Source organism: Micrasema longulum, unplaced genomic scaffold, assembly GCF_059751315.1.
Source record: "Micrasema longulum isolate JH-2025_06_02 unplaced genomic scaffold, ASM5975131v1 h1tg001296l, whole genome shotgun sequence".
In the NCBI taxonomy this organism is placed as follows: domain Eukaryota; kingdom Metazoa; phylum Arthropoda; class Insecta; order Trichoptera; family Brachycentridae; genus Micrasema; species Micrasema longulum.
Genome location: NW_028278483.1, coordinates 270,778 through 289,388, shown reverse-complemented (window position 1 = coordinate 289,388; position 18,611 = coordinate 270,778). Strand labels below are relative to the sequence as shown.

General features: G+C 33.3%; 1 protein-coding gene across 1 annotated transcript in view; it reads left to right on the top strand.

Moving 5' to 3' along the window:
* The first annotated feature begins 5,948 nt into the window (after positions 1-5,948).
* Positions 5,949-18,611, top strand: part of Pfrx (6-phosphofructo-2-kinase/fructose-2,6-biphosphatase) — a 90,847-nt gene continuing 78,184 nt past the window's right edge. Inside the window, exon 1 of the mRNA XM_088234850.1 lies at positions 5,949-6,385. Within this exon, the coding sequence (XP_088090976.1) occupies positions 6,196-6,385 (190 nt within the window). The 5' untranslated portion in view covers positions 5,949-6,195. The remainder of the gene's footprint in view (positions 6,386-18,611) is intronic.

Sequence of the window (18,611 nt, the reverse complement as noted above, 5' to 3'; positions counted from 1 at the left end):
TTAAGTGAAGAAGCCCGCCCAATTCAACTACGAGTTATTTTTTATTTTCTTGAAACGTCATGCATCCAATAATATTCACATGTTTGCAATCACAATTTTGTAAATGCATGGTTATTTGCAGCTCATAAACGCAATAGATGAAACCAATTAAAGTTATTTTATTTATTAAACACAACATTGTCAATTTCGCGTCGATAATTAATTATCAATGTCAAATAAATATTAATGTACATATAATCCGAATGAAAACATAATTACAGGTATAAATGAAATGACGTTGTGAAATCAATGGCTTCTATTTGCATTTAATAAAAGTTTTAATCTGAAAAATATTTATTTTATTCCATAAAACAATGTTCTTATAAAACGCATTAAATAATAGTTTTAAAATAAAAATAGGTTTCAGAAAAATAATTTTTAACAAAAATTTAGCATCGGAAAAAAACTTTCTACAATTTTTTTTCATAACATAATATTTAAAGCGATAAGATAAATGGGAAGCTAAAAAAACTATTTTATGTACATTTTTTATCAATTTTTTTTTTTTTTAATATAATCATGCATTTTTAGTTTTAAAATTTCAACTATCATATTTTTACCAAAACTAAAATCCGACCAAGCCACTTTCTGCAGCTTGTTGGTAACTTCAATTGAGAACTTGAAAAACCCTAGGAGTAAAAAACGTGCATTTCACTAAACAATTGTTTTTCAACATTTTGCATCTCCTTCCAAACTTCTCACCCGATCCAATATTACTCATAATTTAATTGTGTATAGTAGTATCTATAAAGTACTATTTTTACTATTAAATTTATATGTACAAGCTGTATCTGACCTCTAAATAACGAGTGTAATTCGAAAATATGTATTTTAATTTTATTGAATTAAAATTTTAATAAGTTTTTCAGCAGTCTGTTTTTTGGTTGGCTAGAAAATATCGCTTTTAGCTAGAAGTCCGCCAAAGTGCACATATTTTTTTACTTAAGTTTAATTAATACATAAAAAAAAAAAAGTAGCGTCTGCAACAGTTTCTATGTCCATATTGGCACCTGAACCATCTATTTTTGTGCGCTTTTGTCGTCGGCCCTCACTGACGGATGCTGAATGAATTGCCAACATGTTAAGGATATTGTTGTTAATTTTCTCAAATTTTTAAATTTTGTTTATTCAGAAAAACATCAGCAATAAAAAAAATATACACAACATTATAAAATAACAAAATAAAGTTAAATCAATTTTCCACATAAATACAATTGTAAAAATCTAGTTCAATTAGATATTAATACATGTAGAAGTGCATGTGTGCGAGTTTTTGTGTGTGAGGATGCTTAGGTAAGTGGGTTGAGTTTGGTTTTGGTAGGTATGTGAATATGTGTTTGAGTGTATATGCATGTGAGGGTGGGTTAATGGACAGGGTGAGTGTGTGTTTGATATGAGTGAATAGAAACAAAAATTAAAATTTTATAAAGAATCAGAATTTTTTTCAAATAATAGTTTTTTAATTCTTATTTTAAAAGTGGGTTTACTGCAGTCAAATATATGTATGCTTTTGAAAAATACATTATAATTACACGCAAAGCGAATCAGAGGAGAGTTCTGTGCATAGTTGGTGCGAACTGTAGGTACATGGAAAAGAGATAGATTCATGTGGCGGGTGCGGTAGCCAGGTACATTAAGGGCTAACTCAGAAACCAGAACAGGACTATCAAGACGTCCATTAAGAATGTCATGTAAAATCCCCATATCTAATACCAAACGACGATCCTTAAGACTAAGTAAATTATGTTTATGACAAGAAGTTTTATAGTTAAGGTCCATAAATCTGAATCTCCAATTGAGATGTCTCAAAAATATTTGCTGAATATTTTCAAGCTTTACTTTGTGTGTGGAATACTGAGGAGACCACACAGAGGAGGCATATCCAAGGAGACTGTGAACGTAAGCGAAGTAAATCAATTTGATACTACCAAAATCTTTAAAAACTTGGCAAGTGCGGATAACAAAACCTAAGTTTCTGTATGCCCGGTTCACTATATTTTCGATGTGGTTTTCATACGTAATTTTTTTTATCCAGAATCACACCAAGATCACGAACAGTTTCAACTCGTATAGCTTGATTACTTATAAAATATTGATACAATACTAATACTAATACGCGTGCCAGCATTTTAACCAACATATTGGACAGCGTGTATAGCCACCTTTATGCTACGAGTATAATACAAGAGAAAGCATGGGTTGTCTATCATAACTTTTATATTAAGGGAATAAAGAGTAAATAATTCATTGCAATTAATTGAAATATTATATAACAATAATGGTCTTAATTTACATACTATTTTAAGGTGAATTATAAAAACAGATGTTGAATTTTTTTTGTAGTTTTACAAAAAAATGTGGTTACATTTAGTGAATTAAAATTTTGTACAAATAAAGCTCCTTCCAATGCGCTGTCTTTAATTTATTTTGATGGATTGTAATATTTTGACAGCCAATTTTCACATTTGATTCTCATTTTTTCAGATTCCTTCCATGTTGGTAATATTACTTCGTCATTGGTCTGAGAAATATTGTAACCTTTAATAGTATTCAGGAGATCTTTATACTCCGCAGGAATGAGAACGGCTTCACTCTGCTTCCTCTGCAGGACTTTGTTTATTTTTTGATCCTGTAATTTTCTAATTTCATTGTGCTCATTTAATTTAGATTTCACGGTGACACCTGCTTTCTGTAAAATTAAAATAGGTATTGAATTTCAACACATTCTCAAAACAGTACCATGCATAAAAATGTACCCTCAATAAACTATCTTTGACCAAATTGAACAATATTAATTGCTTGGTGGGTACAATATAATAATATTTTTTCATGTATTTCTAATGGACAATGACAGTTGTTATGTTTTTTTCCATCACAACATTGCTCATTGATATTTGTAACACCTATATTTACAAAAGTACAGTGGTGCCTCGCATAACGAACGCCTCGCACAGCGAACGCTGCACACAACGAACTTCCTTTTCGTTCATTTCACGATTCATACAACGAACTTCGCTTCACACAACAAACTTCGCTTCACACAACGAAGTCGCCCACTTCACACGATCACTGCCGATTTATTGCATCCTTCCGCGCAGACAGTCGTTAGTCACTGAGCAGTACGCTTAACTTACGCACGTGTCGCAGCAATCGTTGAAGAGGATGTAGAGGAGCTTATTGAGGAACACAAAGAAGAGCTGACAACTGAAGAGCTCCAAACACTTCTGGCCCAACAACAGGACAATGCTCAAAGGGAAGCGTCATCTGATAACGAGGAGCAACAATCAAACAATCAACCAATTCCAACTGCTGACATCAAGAACATCCTGGTCAAATGGAAAGCAGTTCAGGAGTTTACCAATGCCCACTATCCGGATTCCGCTGAAGCAAACAGGATCAACGACCTGTACTCCGATACTCTTGTCCGTTATTTCCGGCAGATGTTGAAGAAAAGAGAGAAACAAACGACTTTGGACAGGTTTTTCAATGCACCATCGGCCAAAAAGCGGAAAATGGATGAAGATGTGCAAGATTCGATTATTTCTTAAAATTAAAAAATGTGTGTTTTTTACATTATGTTTTTAGATGTATCTAAATAAAAATAATAACAAAAAATTTATCTTTTTTTATGTCATCTTACCATATTTTATGCTACAGAACGAATTATTTTTTTTAACATGTATTGTTATGGGAAAACGCGTTTCACATAAAGAACTTTTCGCATAACGAACTTGCTCCTGGAACGAATTAAGTTCGTTGTGTGAGGCACCACTGTAATAGGATGTAATTTAATAAAAAAAAAATTGTGTACTGTACCTTTTTTAAAAGTTTCAATTTGAACTTTTCGGGTATATTTGTATTGAAGAATTCATCAGGCCAAGAGACGTCGACTTTGCATTCTTCATCCAGATACTTTTTAATTGAAGCCTTCCACTCGTCAGTAACTAGATTGATAGGATTTTCTGTAGATGGTTTAAGGCATTTCCCAGCTTCGTTTGGTATTGGATTTTGTTTGACTTTTTCCAATGCAGTGTTATATTTTTGTGAAAATATTGTAAAATCAATTAGGCTCCACTTACTTTTAGGATTTCGATTACTTGGAGCCTAATAAGAGAAAGCATAAAAAAACACAATAAATTTCATTATAATGATTACTGCATAGAATTAAGAATTAATTCTATGGATTACTGATATATTTTATTGTTAAGAGTGTAGTGAACCAAAATTTTTAATTATAACATAAAACAAATTCTGACATATCAACCAATGACGAGTGTTGTGATAGATTTCCAGTTTACGGGAAGCCAACTCACCAATAAGAAACGAAGAAAACTTGTGACATCACAGACGAAGTAATTTAAAAATTACAAAACTTAAAAATCATAGCTCTGATAATATGATACATAATTTTCAATTTTGGTTTGGTTTGATAGTCTATTAAGAAATTAAAATAATTAAAAAAAACACTGAACTTCCTCATTGTGAGTTGGTACTATGTCCTATATTATTTTAATAAACGCAAATATCATACCTTTTTCTTATTATCGACAGTATTTGCTGGCTCATTCAATTCTTCAAATGGATCAGGAATGGCATTGACAATAGTATCTTCATTAAAGGTATCAAATGTTACCTGCCTCGCAAACCATTTATTGAATATTTCCAATGTGTATGCATTATCAAGAGGAATCTCACATTTCAGTTTATCCTTAGGTATTAAATTTGTTACAATGTGCTCTCTGGATAATTTCATTATAACTAGATGTGAGAAGGCAACTCAAATAATATTCAATAATAAAAGTACATAGGTACTAAATACACTCATTGTTCCACAACAACCAGATTGTTTGTTCAATACATATAAAGTTGAACTACTTACTTGATAACTAATAAGTTGAATAATACTAATATTATATGAGGCTATGTGGCCTAAATAACTAATACCCATCTATTGATGTCTACCTAAGAGCCTGCTATAACATAATATCTGTACCTCAGAGGCAGACAGATGCAAATCCAGGATTTGATGAAATGACATTTCGATTTTTGTATCCAGTTTATGATCATGCCCATTGATTTTGAAAAAATTGAAGTCTCATAATGAAAGAACCAATGTATTAAGATACTGAAAATACAAATTAATGTTCTGAATTATTAGAAATCACTTGGAGAAAGTAGATTCTTTAGGCTATTGTTGAACATTTGACTTTTGGATTTGCATTTGACTTTTGGATTTGGTCTGCCTTTGAGGTACAAATAATATATCACAGAACTATAATTATATCTATTAAATTATTGTTTTGGAATGATTTTAAAAACGCATAGTCAGCGTGGTTGCCTACTATGCAAGAGGTCCCAGGTTCGATTCCCGACTTGGTTGATTTGAAATATTTATTTAAAAGGGTGTTTTCCCACTGGAATATTTCATAGTCCCTGAACTGGTACCTGAAGCGTAGGACTGATCATCGTACCTTCATGTAGCAAAAAATATAATCGAGATACGCTGGGATTAGTGTACCAATGCAGTGCCCTATGCACCATTATGTGCGGAAAGGGAATGATGATGATAATGATGATAAAAACGAGCATCAAAAATCACCAAAAGAAAAAGTCGGATTAAAATCAGTTCAATTATCAACACAACAAATTAATAAAACACATTTTTTAAATTTATTTCCAATCGTCCAATAATTCTACCAACACAACCTTTTACAGTTTTTCTTTGTCTCATTTTATTTTTGAGCGGTAATCATAGATGTCGCAAGTATAAATATTTTAAATTTTTCACTGAAATTCCTAATCCGTTTGGCATGATAGGCGAATGCTTCTGCACAACTCCTGGGGCAAGGTCGCCCGCTCGGAAATGACACACCGCACCGGTGTTCGCCATATATTATTTCAGCGTCAGTAAGTCAGTATCTTTCGACAAGTTCTGTCGCGTGATCATCAATTAAATCATTTGTCTTCGCGACTTGTGCGTCGTTATCAAGTCGCCATTCATTGCGATTCATTGTGAAATTTTCAAATAAAATTACAACAGTTTTTGAATTACGAATAGAATAGTGAATCAGCTGATAAACGTCAGTTTATTTAACTGTCAAAAGGTGCGATTTTTTTTCTTTTGTGAATGAAAGCCATGCCGTGATCTGCTGTCAGATGGATGTGCTTAACGGCTCTCCTTCCCTGCGGCTGCGCACCGTCAGTGGCAAGTCCAGCCTGGGGAAGAAAGCTGAACTACAGAGGAGCAATGAGTTGAGTTTGTGTACTAGTGCCATGTCTCCCGAAACCAAGAGGCTGCTTCCCCCGACTACCGAGACCATCATGACCAAACCTTTCCCCATCAGAGGTGAGTTTCGCTTCGCTGAATCTTATTTCTACAAATATTCCTCCGAACACCCTAACCTCAAATGTCAAACGGGAAAATTGTTCCGCTTCGCCTTTGAGATTTCCCCGAAAACTCGAGTGAATTCAGCGAGTTTTTCCTCGATGTACCTACTCGTTTTAATAATAGTATATTTTCCCATTCGCTCGATTGACATAGCAATTTCAATGTCTAGGTTTTGAGTTGACCTACCTAGTTTGATCAGAAATATATAATATTATCTTTAAGGCATTAAGTATTTATCACTTGTGATTCCAATTATGCAAATACCTAAACCCAATCAACAATAATTAAAGCACCGGGGAAAATGACTGAGTTTTATGAACCATTCTGTAGAAAATCGATATTAGACTTCAATTGGTTAGCCATTAAAATATGAAAAGAGTTGAGAGTTATTATTTAATATTTTACTAGATTTGCAGTAACTACGTAGGTATCTACATTAAAGTAAAGAATATATGATTTTTATATATACTTTCCGAAACCAGCAGCCGTTTTGCTTCGTCAAGCATATTGTTTACAATATTTTTACGACAATCTTTCCCTGAAATAAATGACAAATTTGGTACTACAGTTGCAGTCTCGATCATTTGATAGATGAAGGAAATATGATCAGTTCAGGGACTATGAAATATTACAGTGAAAAAAAAAAACATTTTAAAATGAATATTCTAGCATAAGTATTACGAAGCGGACTCGTTTTCCTTTTTCAGGATTTATTTCTTTAATAATAGCAATTCTATTATGGCACTTATATATTTTTTTATGTCCCGACTGAGTCGGGACTCTTCTGTACTAAAATCAATATACGTATTTCTAAATGTTATGAATTATGACATCAAATATACAAATGAGTTAAAAAAATATATAAATGTCAAAAAAACAAACACAAATTTCAGATAAGTTTTTTAGTAATACATTGTGTAGCAAACATAAAATCATGTATCAATTTTTTTATTTTTTATTTGATAATTTTATAATTCAATCGATTAATATAATACATTTACATAGTACAATATATAATGATTCCTATCCGAGAGCAGCCATCGAGTGGAAAACTCTCGTTCGGGGTTCCGGATCTATTTCTCACACGCAGAACTGCTGTATTCTTTATAATTATTAATTAGAAGTGACCGACCGAAGTTTCGGTTTCCGCCAGTTTCGGCCGATGTGTCGGATTACGTTCGGCTGTACTCGGGTGCATCTTATGGCTCGTGACTCGGCCGCGTGACCCGTGACCTTTAGCTTTTAGTTCTTGTATTTTTTAAATTCCTTTATAGTTAATAGATTAAAGTTCCCATAGTGTACATTGAAGAACTGTTACATATAAGTAATATTGTATAACAAGTAACAGGTGGAAGAGTTGAGAAAATGTGGATGTTCAAACATGGGCAGAATGGTGAATGTTACACAGTGTGTAAAGTGACCACTGGAACCAGCCAATGACAGGTCATACGCCCTGTAAATGCCAAGACTCCCATATTCCCTTCTCAAAAGTGTTTACCCTCTATGTTGCAACAAATTTAAATATGAACGACACCCTAGGGAGAAAATCCAGCCAGTCTGCAAGCATTCGGACATACTCAAAACATTGTTGAACACAAGTCGCTCTTAGAAGATTTGATGAATAGCAGATTTTGACTTCTGGTGACATGGTGTGGGGACATGAAAATAAATCGATTGCAACAAAGATAGAAAATCACTGTTAGCAGTGGTCGGCGCACTTATCAGTCGGAAGAGCCAAAGATTAGCACTTAAACAATTAAGAATTGTTAATTGAATAGTTTTATATCACCTGTCGATGGGAGGAGTGCTCTCCCGAAACTGTAGTAGTGTTCTTGTAAAATAATAAAAACTGTGTAACACTAATAACAAAGTTTTATTTTCACAATAATTTAATTAAGAAATCCTTTAAAGTGGAAAAATAACATTTTTATATGTATAAATTTATATGTATTTATTTAATATGTAATATATTTTCTTTCTTAACTTTGTGTACTTTGTGGAAATCTGTTATTAGTTCTGAGTTTATACACTATATCTGTTTGTTTATTATAAATATGTATGTAGAACTGTTGATTTTCTGATTGATTTCTTTAAGGCGGAACTGTTTCTTCTGTAACGGCAACGTACCTTAATAGCAAAGTACGTGCATAAGCAGCCGAATATATGCGTATTTGCTCTGCATTTTAACTAGAAATTCTTTTCATTGGCGATGATAAAAAGCTTTGGCTAAAATTGTGATTACAATATTGATCAATAAAACATTTCTTCTGGAAATGTCTGCGCACAAAGCGGTTCTTGATGAATGATGCAATAGTAAAGAAGTATCTCGTGATTATTTTTTTACTTCAAAATATTTAAAAAAAAAACCTTTTCCCCATCTGTATAATTAATACAATTTTATAGAGTTTAATATGATGTTTTTCCATGCATTTAATGACAGCATTAGCAATATTCTCGCCACGTGTTGGAACTTTCAGTGGCAATAATCCTGAAAGTTCTTCTTTAGAACCGGTAGACGAAAGGCGTAACTTGCGCTGTATGAGCCGCGGTCAAGTGGCTAAAGAGCCACATATGCCGACCTCTGTCTATATAAGGTCCATTTCAGTTCTACGCTTCTCCGATGAAGACAAATTATAAGATTGCTCTATTTCAAAATAGGAATAATTACCCCTTTGTAAACCGAACAACCGTGCTACTTTTCTTAGAAAACGGTGTTGGACAGATTCGATATGGTCAATATGAGTCCTGTAGAATGGAGCCCGAATTGGAGAAGCATATTCTAGTCTATTATAACTATAGTCCTTAAAATATAGCTTGATTAGAATGACAGCTGTCAAACTGTTCATTAGTGATGGGAAATTACTGATCACTGATCAAATCGATTTTATCACTTATTTCATGCAATCATGAAATTCTGTTTCCAAAAACTGATATAAAAACGCAAAAACAAGCCTGTTAAAGTGTGTTTAACACAATTATTCGCTAAAAAATGAGGCATTTATACTTTTTTCATATGAACAACATCAAATGAATTTTTTTTTTATTCGATCAATTTGTCCCATCTCTAAAGTTTTTGCAAAATGATGTAATCTTGTAAGAACGTCTTTAATAATTAGGTTTATTTTAGTTTTTTTTTAGTTTTAAAGCTGATTTTATGTATTAATGTTTATTTATGTTTCAAGTATTGTATTGAAAAAATAAATTATCACGCCAGATACAAATGATTTTTCTTGTGTCAATATATATAACTCCTTCGACGTTACTACAAAGTTATGTCGTCACTTTTTCTGACATCTGTCATTCTAATCATGTTACATTTTAAGGACCATAGCGAGCAGTGAAGTCCGTCGTCATCCTATTGATAAAACCAAGAAGTTTGAGAGATTTGTTTAATTTTATAGTTGTGACTGAAGGATACTTTTGTCTTTATTTATTGATTTATACTTCCTTACTTAGGGCCAGTTGCACTTGCACCACAAAAAGTTAATTTTAAACAGTTTAAAGTTAAATGATTCTTGCGTTTTCGTAAAAATGTCTTGTTTTAGGTACTTTATGTAACCCATTTTCTAAATTTTTACGAAATCGAACTATTTTTACCTTAATTTTTTTTTGCGTTACTGGCCCCTAAGTATTTTATCTGCTCTACTGTTTTGGTCTGATAATACATATTTTACTTGAAAAATATATTTCACGTTTTTATCATGCATCATGCCTAGATAAGGTGACAATATTTCACACCCTATACACACACAACGCACTTGCGACATTCACTTAATTATGTTAGTCTTTGACAATTTAAATCCTATTATCAATTAATTTTATGGCTCCGTAAAGCTAATCCGTTTTATACCTAAATATTTTTATTTATCTTACTATCAATGATCAATGTTTGATCGATGGTATCAATAGGACATCGCAAAAGTCACCATATTTAAAAATATAATATAATGTTATCTTGATACATATAATTCATTAAGACATAAAACTGAACAAAAAATACTCAGAAATCTAAACAAAAGAATCATTAAAAAAACAAGAAATATTGTAGTTAAATTTGCAAATGTTTGTGTACTGTGCATGGTACATTAAAAAAAAATCTTTTACCATGTGCATCAAGTAATAAATATGAAAACTTAATTTCCTTTAATGTTTATTCTTCTCTCCTGGAAGATGGGAAGATGTTCCCGTCTCTTAAGTTTTTTTGACGTCATGGTTTTCGTATTTATGTTTAATTTTCCTAAAAACAATGAGAGAGTTCGGTGTTCTTATAAAAAAAATAAATTGTTAATAGACTATTAAATTAAGGCATTTTTTTTTAATATATCGTTTTATCAGCACCCGTGCCAGCCTCGTGGTGTAATGGTCAGCGCGTTTGTTGCCTACTATGCAAGAGGTTTCGGGCTCGATTCTCGACATGGCCAATATGTTTTTTTATTTTTTTAAATACACAATTTTATCATGGAGCACAATTATATTTTTTTATGTCCCGACTGTTAAAAAATTCCGCGTTAAGTCGGGACTCTTCTATATATAAATCAAAAACACTTATTGACATATTAAACGTTTTACGCTAGAATATTCCATAGTCCGTGTACTGGTACCTGAAGCCTTAGACTGATCTTACATTCAAGTAACAAAAATTATCAAGATACGCTGCAATTGGTGTACCAATTCAGTGCCCTATGCACCATTAGGCGCTGAAAGGGAATGATGATGACGATGTTCCCGTCTCCTTCCAAACTCCTTTCTGGATCCCACATTCTATGCGTTCCCTTCTTCATCACGTAAAATGTATCACGGAGGTATTTTTGTTAAAACATCTTTATTATGTGTATCAGCTCTGTCTGCCCACTAAAAACAGATGTAATAATTTTTTTTCAAATTTCAAATTATGAATAATTTTTCCCCAGTCTATTTAGGTGGTTGAAAGATATCGCTTTTAGCAATAAGCCTGCCATATGCTCGCAGATTCTAAAAAGAATAGGATTTTCTAGTTAGAATCTTATGGAATAATATGTTTTTCCTATAAGTATCTTAACAGAATCTAAGTTGAAGTGATCCTAAACGAAAATATGAAACTTATTATATGAGTAACAAATATAAAAATAAGATAAGTTTGGCTTAGGCCGTATATATAACAAATAAATAAATCAGTTTACTTTACCGGGCTGAATTTTTGTAGCGAACGATTTTTTTCAATGACTGGTGTCTAAAACTATCATGATAATCTCAAATATGCAAAAGAAAAGCGTTCTATCATTTTCTGATTTTCTAGTCATTTGGTGGCAAGTACCTAAAAGTCTGTTCATTATTACAAGAATTTCCAAATAAACAATCCAGCCGCGTGATACCCGACAGAGAATATATATGTATGTTTGGATACTTTATACAACGCCATTTTTTGTGAAAATCACCTCCCTTGCGCTGTACAGTAAATAAATATCCCAGCACGTCTTGCAGCTACAGAGCGCATGGACGGTTGGGATTCTGGTTCCTCTTTTCCAATTATGATACGAGTATATAACAATTATGATATATAGGAGCTAGATTACAGCACGTCTTGCAGCTATAGAGCGCATGGATAGTAAGAAATCTACCCCCTATTTACATTTTTTATATTTTTTATTTGGCAATGAAGTTTAGAGTTTAAGTGCCTATTTTTATTCCTCGTGAATATCCTATTTCACACATATCATCTTAATCTAAACGACACGGGAAAATTATAGTGGATTGACATTTATAAGATTCGTTGGTACCTATTTAAATTTGTTAATATATATATTTTTTTTAAAACTAAAAATAAAACTCTATAGTTAGTGGCTTTAGTAAAATTATCAATAAAAAGACCTCTGTTAATATATTATTTTTTTAAAAATTAAAAATATTAGCGTTCTTATAATTTACCCAAATATTTCAATTTTGATGACCATTTTCAACGAGTTGTAAATAACTCACTATTAGAAAATGGAAATCAAGTTGGGGTAGAGTAGGATTCGAACCTCGGACCTCTGATCCGTAAGTCCACAACACTAGCCACGGGACCACAACCCATTAAAATAATAAAGTAAAACTTATTAAAAGAGATTTTAATGATAAATTTATCAAAATCATTATTTAAATTTAGCGAGTACTCTCAGGTAAAAATCCTGCAAAAGACTGCAAAAAACTGGAGATTAGTCGGCCTCATGGTGTACTGGTTATTGCGTTTGCCAGGCATTAAATAAGTTATTAATCGTAGAACAATAAATATCGATCCACCGTATTGTATTTTATCCTGCCTTGTAGATTTTTGCCGTGGTGTGAAATGGGCTCAATCATGCGATATCACGCAATGGGCTCGTGGTTTGCACGTGTACAGCGGTCCAGTCTCCGTGAATGTACGGTACACGGGCACAAGACGTTCGTATGTGTCTTATTGTCCTAAGAATCATATTTGTGCATTTTTTTGTTATTTGACTTCGTGCTAATTTGTATCATGCTTATAATTGTATTAATTATTAGAAACGAACAAAATTTTCCTACCAACCTTGCCACGGTGGAGGTTTGTGTGATATTTGCTAGCCAGCAAAGTGATAATCACTTCAATAAATGTTACTTATGACGAATGTGCTAACTATTTCAAAGGTCTTCCACCCACGAGTCGACTTTCGTACAAATGATATTATACACGCTTCATATCAATTCATCCGGCAACAAAAAAAAACAGGTACACGATCGATTAATTTTCCTTTTTATGCAATTATGAACAATGGAATATTGAAGTTCAAACAACCTTTGGAATAAATATTTCACGTTCACCTTGCCAGGAACCGAACCCAGGGCCCCGATCAAAATAAGAAGTCAACAGAGTTGTCTTAAATTGTCTGTAAAGTTTTTTTTTAAACAAATTCTGTCGAGATTGGACATAAAAGAACCCTCTTTGAAGTGAGCTGTCTTAAGATCCCGTCGTTTTACCCCCGTAATAGAGAGTCTTTCTATCTGAACTGACCTATATATAAGAGAGTGCCAAAACCGTGATCTCTATAAAATAGCGTTTGGTTTGCAGATGTAGCCGCAGCGTCACTGCTTGTGCACGTACAACCTAATACATACATGTATCATGTACTTTCGTTTTTTTTGTACCTCCTTTAGTACATGCATAATAATAATAGGAAGCCTGGTTGTGTTTGTAGACCTCTGTAAAAAAGGCGTGGATATAAGATAACAGTGTCCCGGTCCCTTGGGCTCTTTTATATACAGATTTGACTGTATGTGAAATTATTTTTTTAATTTCAAATTTCTTCGTCGGTAACATGTAATGGAACATGTTTTAAATAAAAAAATGTGAAACTACACCTTTTCGTACATAAAATTATATTTTACTTTATAGACAATTGAAGATAACCCTGTTAACTTCCCATTGTAATCGGGGCCCAGGACCCCAAGAATGGTAGGCGAACGCGTCACTACGCCACACGACGACTTTTTATTATAGTTATGGAGTACACGACCATGGATTCTGTAGTGTACCATTTTTTCCTCCTTCTTCTGTTAAAAGTTAAAACATAAATATTAATCAACAATGCTTTGAGTATGTCCAAATGTATGTAGACAGGCTGGGTTGCCTCCCTACGGAAGAAGACGAAGGATAAAAATTGCAAAATCGTTTTCAGGCGTCGCGACGCGTCGCCTGGTAGGTGAAATGGTTTAGCCGGATGAATCTCACCCGCATAATAGAGGTTTCAGCGCTGTTTTACTTCACAAAAATCAACAGACGGAAGAGTCGAGGATATTGTGGATGTTTTAACATAGGCAGAATGGTCAATGTTACAATGTGTAAAGTGACCACTTAAACCAGCCAATTACAGGTCATGAGCCCTGTAAATGCCTGGGATTTCAAATTCCTTCTCAAAAATGTTTTCTCTCTGTGGCAACAAATTTACATTGATATTAAATCGAGGCTATACTGACAGAATGCATTGAATCATTAGTACTACTACTACCATCACGCCGTTTCCCCGTAGAGTTAGGCAGAGAGAATGAACCGCCACGCACGTCCATCCTGGCATACATTCCTAGCTTCTTCCACATTCATACATCTTGTCATACATGCCCTTCGGTTCTGTCTGCTTTTGTCATGACTAGGCTTAAGATTTTGGTTTTTATGATCATGCCACGTCTTCCTCGGTCGTCCTCGTCTCACGATGACGTTCATTTTCGCCGTACATACTTGTTTTACCATTCTTTCGTCGTCCATTCGTTCTACATGACCAAACCATCTCAGAGACCCTTTCTTAATGTTATCAATTATACTTGACCCAGATTTACACTCTCGCCTGATTTCAACATTCGTAACCCTGTCATACATTGATTTCCCACACATTCGTCGAAGAGATCGCATTTCAACCGCGTTCACTCGGCTTTCATCCTTCCTCTGCCAGTTCCATGTTTCACTTCCATACATAAGTGTTGGGACTAAAACTGTAACAGTCTTTATACAGGGTGTTCATTAAACCCTGTCACATCCGAAACCACGATGATCAGTATGAACAAGAAGACATATTGACACATTAAAATATTTTTTTTAAACGAATAAAATTTAAAAAAATAAAATATCAAAAAAAGCAAATGGTTGCCTACTTCTGCAGGGGAGGAATGCGGGGGGAGGGGGGAGCCAGATACCCCAAAAACCGAGTTCCCCTAACTTCTCCCCTGCAGAAGTAAGCAACTATTTGTTTTTTTTAATATTTTATTTTTGATAATTTTCTTTTATCTAAATATTTTTTTAAATATGCTAATATGTCTTTTTGTCCACACTGATCATCGTGGTTTCGGATGTGGCAGGGTTTAAAGAACACCTGTATATTTTAAATATTTTTATATACAGGTGCAAGATGTTGATTTCAAATTTTATACTATGCCTAGAATAAAGATTACTTTTTAAAAACTTATTTTATTCCTGTTCTTTCTTTGAGTATTTCTCAATACTCCGTTGAAAGAATAAAAAGCTTTAAATGCGACTATCTCGTAACTTGTTTTAGTGACTTAATGCATTCTGTTATTGAAGCCACGAAAACCACTATTAGCAGATATTGTCGTCACAGTGGTAAAAATACCCGAGTGAAAAATATTTTGTGCCTCTTTTGTATCAAACTTTTCCATTACGTTTTCTTCTAAAATCGTATTCGGCAATGAACATTTCCTGAATGTTTCATTAAGAGAAAACGCGGTCTCACTTTTTTTCATACAAACGTATTCTCGTATTTTCTCCCCGGTTGATGGCACCGCTAGAGACAAGACCAATGTTTTTTGACACACTATAGATATTTATCATTGGCGCATCCCTATTGCTTTGTTTTTTCGATAAATTGTTTATTATGGGAACTAGAACCACCCAAACACCCTTAAAAGCGCCCAGTTTTATCTGCCGTCTTCGGACGTACGTATATAAATATATAAGGGGCGAACCGTGTATAGAAGCGATTATGCTCAGCTTACCATCATATTTGACTAACCATAATAATGTTTTATTGTAACTTTATTTACAGAAAAACAAATAAATAATTCACATTTATTTTAAATCATTTCCGCTGTTTGTATTTTTATCCTAATATACATTTTAATAAAGCGCGCCCAGCACCTGCGGTGAGCCAAGAAACTAGCCGATTATTCCAGCTTATTTTTTCATACAAATAAGTAAACTATATTTTGAATGTATTAACCCCAGTGCGGGTTTTTTCTCCTAGATTAAACTTGCAAATTACACAAATTATTTGAAGATTCTTAATTTGGAAAAAAGTATTTCAAACATTGTTTCTTAAGGACTATTTTTCTTTGAGATGGTACTTTTGACATATGACCATAATTACTTTTATGCGTCATATTGCAGGACATAAAGCGCCCCGCGCTGCCGTTTTTAGCACTATTAATAACTAGAACAATTCGCTCAGTTGACATTTAAATTAAATAACTAATATCGACTGAATTCATAGTGGTATTTTTTATTTATTTTTTAATGAATTATATATTAAAGTAATGGATAATATATATATATATATAATATATATCATGGACGAGAGTTGTTGTATCATACAGAACCACAGCAAAATATCAATTTATAGTATATATTACTTACATTATATTATGTACCTCATATGAGGATACATATGTAGATACAAATATATGATATTTTTTTATAGCTTACCTGTAAATAAAATCACCATTCGCCACTGAAATATATGTTATATGTGTGGATTGTGGTCTCACTGCTATGCGGATGATACGCAGATTTATTTTTATTGTTAACCGAGCGAGAGAAATGTGCTTGTTAATTTGATTAATGGGTGCATTGAGAAAATACGAAACTGGGTGGCTGAAAATAGATTTACACTTAACCCATCTAAAACGGAACAACTATGGATGGCTTCGTAGACGACAGAATTTGATTCAGGATACGGCACTACCCGATGTAAGGAGTACCGCTTTACCTACCGTTAAACTACCGGGAGTCTTCCTTAATTCTGACCTTTCTCTTGACGCTCAAATTAGTAGAACGATAAGTTCATGCTTTTACCAGTTGAGACAGATTAAATGCATACGCAAAAATTTGCCAGTTGATGCCGCCCGTCAATTAATGTATGCGTTTGTAGTGTCTAGAGTCGATTATTGTAATGGTATCTACCCAGGTCTACCAATGAATAAAATGACTCGTCTACAGTCTGTATTGAATGCCGCAGCGATACTTATTTTTTAAATATCTAAGTTCAGTCATATCACTCCACTACTAATTACACTGGCTACGTTTACCACAGAGGGTGGAATACAAACTCTCTTGGCGTATGTATAAGTCACTGCACAACTCTGCTTCAGAATATCTAAAGGAAATCTGCATTCCAGATGAACTAGCTGACAGACGTCTCACGCTTAGATCAGCTACATCTACGTCGAGAAGAAAAGTTATTATACATCTACGCAAACAGCGCACTAAATTCGGCGAACGCGCATTTGCGGTCGCAGACCCTACGGCATGGAATGCTCTCCCAGCAGAGGTACAAAACTGTGAGAGTGAAGTGAATGAAATTAATTTATCAAATATTTTTGTGTACCATATATTATATTATTATCTTTTAAATACTTACTGTAAACTAATTTTTATTATTTGTTCTTAACATTCATTTGTTAATAACACTTTTTTATGCGCATATGTATATTTTGTTTTAATTCTTTATAAGTTATTTACATTTTTTTTTATATCTAATATTTTTCTTATATCCATATTTTTATTATGCAAAGTTTCAATTTTTATTTTGCATTATGTATATGTCTTCTTGCTCATACTGATCATCGTGGTTTCGGATGTGACAGGGTTTAATGACCACACCTGTATATAAGTAATACCCACTCAAAATAATGTTAATAATGAATACTTTCTTTTTTATCAGTCCGATAAACCGAATTAAGTCCTTAACTTTTAAAACAACGTTCGTTTTCCACAAAAACAATAAGTAATCATTTTATCTAATCTTAGTTAGGTACATTTATTTTTGACTTAAATAAACCTAAATATCTACGACTTGATGTTGTAATTTGTAATTCACGCGTCCAAAAGTCGAGTTTTTTTAAACCTTATCTATTATTTGTGTTAAGTATGGTTAATAAATGAAATTAAAAAAGTAAATAAATAGTTCAGATCATTATTACTTTTGTAATTCCATATTCATCATCATCCATCTTTCCGCACCCGGCGGTGCACAGGGCACTGTATTAGTAAACCGAATGCAGTATAGTTCGATCCTCTATTACATCTAGGTTAGGTGATCGGTGTTACGCCTCAGTTGCCAGTCCAGGAACGGTAATGTGCGTCGAAAGCCGTCGGTAAATAAAACAACAATCGCAAAATCTCTAAAACATAATATAGCATCGAAACGGCCGTGAAAAATTTAATTTAAATCGGGTAGCTAATTTAACTTGCATTTTGAATCAGGATTTACAAGAAGATGGTGAAATATTCTCTTAATCCATTATTATTATCAAAGGTGTGATTATTTTTAAAAAGATGATTCGCTAATTCCAAAAAGTCATTATTACTTAAACACCTTATGTGTTCTCTTGTTCTAAGAGTGTAATTTCTACTCGTTTTACCGATGTTGAAGCTAGGGCATGGATTGCGCTTTAAATAATTCATTCCAAATTGTAGAACGTGGGT